Source organism: Pteropus vampyrus, unplaced genomic scaffold (genome assembly GCF_000151845.1).
Source record: "Pteropus vampyrus isolate Shadow unplaced genomic scaffold, Pvam_2.0 Scaffold379, whole genome shotgun sequence".
NCBI lineage: Eukaryota > Metazoa > Chordata > Mammalia > Chiroptera > Pteropodidae > Pteropus > Pteropus vampyrus.
The window spans coordinates 1,165,594-1,171,173 of record NW_011889160.1 but is presented as its reverse complement, the minus strand read 5'-3'; the positions used below and the strand labels follow the sequence as shown (position 1 = coordinate 1,171,173).

The 5,580-nt window shown below is 59.5% G+C and overlaps 2 protein-coding genes across 7 annotated transcripts in view; one reads left to right on the top strand and one right to left on the bottom strand.

Annotated features, from left to right (window-relative positions):
• ZNF319 (zinc finger protein 319) overlaps positions 1–4,028 on the bottom strand; it is an 8,380-nt gene extending 4,352 nt beyond the window's left edge. The window contains exons 1-2 of one of the 3 annotated variants that reach the window (XM_011379961.2): positions 3,695–4,028; positions 15–1,127 (exon numbers count right to left, since the gene is read on the bottom strand). In XM_011379961.2, coding sequence (XP_011378263.1) covers positions 15–875 — 861 coding nt within the window. In that variant the 5' untranslated portion in view covers positions 876–1,127; positions 3,695–4,028. The other 2 variants (XM_011379960.2, XM_011379963.2) reach the window with 2 other exon arrangements.
• A 61-nt stretch (positions 4,029–4,089) lies between these two features.
• USB1 (U6 snRNA biogenesis phosphodiesterase 1) overlaps positions 4,090–5,580 on the top strand; it is an 11,735-nt gene continuing 10,244 nt past the window's right edge. For 2 of the 4 annotated variants that reach the window (XM_023523142.1, XM_023523143.1), the window contains exons 1-2: positions 4,090–4,282; positions 5,177–5,325. In XM_023523142.1, coding sequence (XP_023378910.1) covers positions 4,185–4,282; positions 5,177–5,325 — 247 coding nt within the window. In that variant the 5' untranslated portion in view covers positions 4,090–4,184. The remainder of the gene's footprint in view (positions 4,283–5,176; positions 5,326–5,580) is intronic. The other 2 variants (XM_023523141.1, XM_023523144.1) reach the window with 2 other exon arrangements.

Sequence of the window (5,580 nt, the reverse complement as noted above, 5' to 3'; positions counted from 1 at the left end):
GAGTGCGCGTACATGTGGCGCACCAGGTGCGAGCGGTGCTTGAAGGTCTTCTCGCAGACGGCGCACTTGTAGGGCCGCTCGGAGCTGTGCGTGCGCTTGTGGTGCACCAGGTGCGACGACTGGCTGAAGCTCTTGTCACAAAGCGTGCACTTGTACGGCTTCTCACCCGTGTGGATCCGCTCATGCCGCGACAGCTCCGACAGGTGCTTGAAGGGCTTCTGGCAGATGGGGCAGCTATAGGGTTTGTCAGCCTGTTCAGCAGGGGCGACAGCGGGGGGTGGGGGAGCTGGGGGCAGCGAGGCGGCAGCAGTGGCCGCTGGCTCGGCCACCTCGGCGGGCTTGTAGGTCTTCTCACAGATAGAACATTTCACAAGGCCACCGGTGCCAGTGTGCGCACTGTGGTGCTGCGCCAGTGAGGTGAGCAGCGAGAAGCCCATCTTGCAGACGCCGCAGACAAAAGGCTTCTGCTCAGCCTGCACACACTGGTGCTCTAGCAGGTCAGTAGCCTGGTGGAATATCTTGAGACACTGTGTGCACTGGAATGAGCGGTCGTGACCCGCCAAGCACTGGTGTTCATGCGGGCTGGACAGGTGTGCCAGGTCGTGACCGCACACCCCGCACTTGGCGCCCGGCTCACCTGCCGCCTGCAAGGGCGCGTGCTGTGGGGGCTGCAGGCCCGGGTCAGGCTGCAGGAGGATGCCATAGACCGCACAGCCCAAGGGGTTCTCAGCCGTGCCTGGGGGCAGCGCATGCTCGCCTAGGGCCGGAGGTGGTTCTGCGTGGTGCTGTGGTTGCGATGGCTGCGGCTGCTGCGGCTGCGGCTGCGGCTGCGGCTGTGGCTGCGGCTGCGGAGGCTGCGGCCAGCTTTCCGACATGCTCGGGAAGATGAAACAGGGTTTGGAGAGTAATGGCTTCAGTTTCCCTGCTTAAGATGACCCAACCCAGAGAGAGAAGCTGCCCACGATCGGGGATGGACAAGGACCTCAGACAAGGCACAGAAGAGGGCTGGTCAGACGGCCCACGTCATTAACTATGACAGACTACAAGGCTCTGCCTACAGGACAGGGGCTCTTCGAGGCAGCGTGCCCGCAATGCCAGGGAGGGTCTGCCTTCCCCGATGATGGGTTCTGTAGAAAAGAGAGAAATTGTGAGATTAAAGCAGAGACACACAGCTATTCCTGGGGCCCTCTCCCTGCTGTGTCTGCACTGGCCACGTTGACTGCCATAAACCACACCAGGGAAGGCAGAGAGGCGCACGGCTGGGAGATCTGCTCCCTTCACACACTACCAAAGAAGTCTGCTGGCAGCTCGGCTCCTCCAGCATAGGGGGATGGTGGCTGTGGAGACAGCCACGGATCCTTAGTTCCCTGGGCCAGGGTCTCCCAGCCTCCCAAGTGCTGCCAACCCTCTTTAATCAGCTCTCTCACAGGTGAGAATCGGGGTTGATCTGCCCACAATACAAAGAAGTCACAAATTCTGCTTATGCTCCAAGAAAAGGAGGGGAAGACTGACCAGTTAGGGCCACAGTCCAAACCAATTTCAGCAGCATAACTTTTTTTTGCAAATAAATCCTTACTTGGAAGCCCAATATATAAGACAGATAAAAGCAGAGAGGCTCTGGGTGAGGCCTCCCAGCTCCTCTCTCCTCGCTGCCCTGAATCTCAGCTCAGGACACCACTGCTCTAAGAGGCCAGGCTTCCCAGATCTGAGGCCCCAACAGCAAACGGCCTCAGTCAATATTTACTACAACTACATGGAGCTGAGGAGCATCTCAAAAACCTCCTGTGAAGGGTTGGCCTACATCCCTCTCAACTATCCCCCAGGCCCTCCACCCTGAATGTGTGCCTGTTCTCTCTCCACAAAACAGGGTGGATGGGCTTGCAGGGACCTGAGCCAATGCATGATGGGGGTTAGATGACAGGACCACAAACCCATCCAGCCTCAATGTCTACACAGAACTTCTCCACTCTAGTCATCTCCCAGAACAACAACAACAAAAGACCTAAATTCTCTATATCAGACCATGCCAAGGCCAGCAGGAAGCCATAAGCTATTATGAGTTTGCCTTTGCAATGTGGGAAGTAGTGTGCTAACAACCACAGAGCATTTCTCCTCATCACCTTTCCTGAGAAAACCGTGTTCCCTTGCTCCAAGTCTATAACATTCTGAATAATCAATGGAAGATAATGACCACCCAGCCCAGGCAAATCTCTAACTCACCACTTTGTGGCAGCATAAGGTAATGACGAGGAGAGGGAGGAACTTTTAGAATCGGATGTAGCCCACTTTTAGATTCCCAGCTGCTCTGCCTGTAACACTGAAAAGTTTCTAAGTTTTCTCCTGAGGGAAAGAGGAGAGGGAAGGGAATGCCTTCGGGGTCCAGCCTGGCCTCCAACTGTTCTGCCAAAGCAACGTAAGAGTCGGCCTAAAAGCTGTCATCCTCAGCATCTTCCAGGAAGGGAAGAAGGAAAGGAGCCACTGCTATGCGTGAAGGCAGCAGGTTGCATGAGCAAGCAGGTGCCACAGCCTCGCTGGGAAAGAGAGAAGCTGGGCTATTCCGAGCGCGGTGTAAGTCCGGCTGCGCGAACCCAACTGTTTTATTTTCCGGCATGAATGGCTGCCAGACACAAGATCCCCGGCCTCGGGCCCCCAGCTCCACTGCCCACTCAGGCCCCATTCTAGGAAGGTGCAGTCAGGAGGCCTCTCTGATCACTCGGCAAAAATAAGGAAAGGCCAGGGTAGAGGAGGCAAGGGGAGGCCCCCACCTGCGCCCCACCCCAGCCCTTCTTCCTCCCAGGAAACCGAATGAAAGCCGATCACCTCCCTGCTGGCACTGCCCGCCCGCCCAGCTGGGCTGCCTCCTGTCAGCCCTCGCTGGGAATGGTCAGGCCCCCGCGGCCGGAGTGAGGGCTCCGCGGGCGTTTGGGCCCGAAGAAGGCCCCGGGGCCGCAGACCGTGCCCGGGAAGCATCTGCGCGTCGAGGCTAGCCTGGGCCTCCCAGGAGCTCAGGGGGTTGAGGGGTCTGGGGAAGGGGTGCGGCGGGCGCGGGAGGGGTCCCCGGGCGCGGCTCCAAGCGCCCCGCCGCTCACCTGCTCCAGGCCGCCTGCGGGGTCAGGCGCGGGGCGGGTGGCTACCGGCTGCTTTCTCGGCCGCCTCTTTATTCCGGCTGCATCGGCGGCGGCGCGGCCTACGCGTGCTGCCAATCCCCGGCCTCGCGTAGCGGCGGCGGCCGGCTGGGGGCGGGGGGCGGGCTAGCGGTGGCCGGAACCGAGGAAGCGACGTGCGCGGCCGGGATAGCGGGTCGGGGCGGAGGAGCGCCGGGAGGGCGGGCGGACGGACGGATGGCCTTGCAGAGACGGGAGGACAGGCGGGCGCGCGGGGGCCAGGGAGGCGGGGCCGGAGGAGGAGCGGCAGCCAGGGCGGCGGCGGCGGCTGCGGGAGGAGCGGACCGCACGGAGCGAGGCCGCCCCCTGCCGGGGACCCCGCGGCCCGGCCAGGCCGCTCCGGGCCGGGTTGGACAGCCGGGCGCGCGGGCGGCTCTCTCCAGTTGCCCGGCCGGCACGCTTCAGCGGTGCTCCACTTGCACCCACCCTGCTGGGCCTTAGAGGAAGGGGCCCTCCCGCCTCGGCCCCGGGCTCGACCCCTGCAGCTAAGAGGAGGGACCGCCTAGACCCCCTGGTCTTCTGGAACTGACCCGCCTATGACTGCTCAACTTGTTCCGGCGGAACCCTCGGAGCTCGAACTTTGGGCCGGTTTGAGCAGTGGTCTCCGGGACCTCTGATCCCGACTGGCCCTCGAGGACACGGATCTCCGCTGTGTCTACTGCGCTGACCGCTGCTGACCCAGGGACCGTCCGTAGCTGGGTGGTCTGGTCTCAAGTGGCTGCAGACAGAGCCGCGGACGGAGAGGTCAGCGCCCAGAGCGATCTGTGAAATGGGCACACAGAGACTGGGGAGTACCGGGAAGCCCCGGGTTACCCTCAACACACAGCGAGTGGCCGGCTCTCTGGTCTCGGTGGATAGAGTCTTTGCTGGGTCCCACCGGGTCCCGCCCCTCCAGGCCCCGCCCCGAGGGCGGTGCTAACACACGTCCCGCCCCCTGGAAGGGAACTTCCGGCGCAGTGGAATTCCGGGTACCGGCCGCGGCTGCTGGCTGGCGCACCCTGTTGTCTTAGAGGAGGCCCCATGAGTGCGGCGCCCCTCGTGGGCTACAGCAGCAGCGGCTCTGAGGATGAAGCCGAGGCCGGGACCCAGGCCCGGCCGGGCGCTGGAGGCCGCCCTCGGTGAGAAGCGAGGAAGTCTTTCTGGGGAGGAGTGCGATTCGCGCGAGACCCTGACGGGACCGGAGTGTCTGGCGGAGGGTGGGAAGATGCTGGGTGGCTCTGCAGGGAAGGAGAAGGGAGCAGTGGGAAAGAGGATCCAGAAAACATCCCGGGACAAAGCCCCAGAGTACCCACATCCCCTGGCTAGGCCACGGTTAGGAGACAGGAAATTGGGTTCAGATCCAGCTGCTGCCGGCTCTATTTCCAGACACACATCACTGTACCACCCTAGGTCTGTTTCCTCATCTAACGCAGTTGCAGTCATAATAACTAAAGCGTTGGATAGTTTTTTCATTCATCCAATAAATATTCATTGAGCACCCACTCTGCACCAGGCTCGGGACTGGGGACTCAGCAGTGAACAAAACCATCAAAATCTCTTCGTGGATCCTCGGCTCTTAAGTGCCAGGCCTGGTACTTACTGAGTGCTTTTCAAGTTGTATCTCACTTGATCTTACAGTAATGCTATCAGGTAGAGGTATACTTCACGGATGAAGAAACTGAGGCCCACAAAGGCCACATGACTGGACCACGACCATAGAGCTAGGAAGTGCTGCTCCAGCTCAGGCTTGTCGGTTGGGGAAGGTGACTTCTGAATCACACATCCTAGCTGCCTGCTCAGTTGTTTCCCACAAGGACCGTGCCTCCTACTAAGGTCTGCCTCTGAAGTCCTTGGGAGACTCCAACGAGACAATACTGAGGAAAGCTTTGTGGTTATCTAGAAGCTGCTTATAGTACCTAGTAGGAAATAGATGCTCAGCCACCCTGTACAAGGGGTTACAACTTTTGTTGTATATGCAAAGGTGGAGAATGTTCAGAAGATAAATGTGCTTGTTTTATTTTTCTCCCTTGCAGTGGCCAGAAGTTGCCGGTACCGGACAGTGTGCTACACATGTTCCCAAGCACCGAGGAGGGGCCTGAAGATGACAGTGCAAAACATGGGGGCCGCGTGCGCACCTTCCCCCACGAACGGGGCAACTGGGCTACCCATGTCTACCTGCCGTGTGAGTAATGTGTGAAAGGCAAGCTGCTGAGACTGATAGGTGCCTCTTGATGGGAGGAAGCTGACTCCGATCAGGAGGAAGAAGCCAGAAGCCTCTGACACTGGCGGCACAAAAGAGGTCGACTCAGCAGAGAGAGAAGTTTGAAGAATTGAGGAATTTTTCTGTAAATGTAGTTTCAGTTTTCAAACCATTGCCAGAAATATTTTTATTAACTCTAGGTATAATGTTCTCCCTGCTCGTGAAGAGGTGACCAAG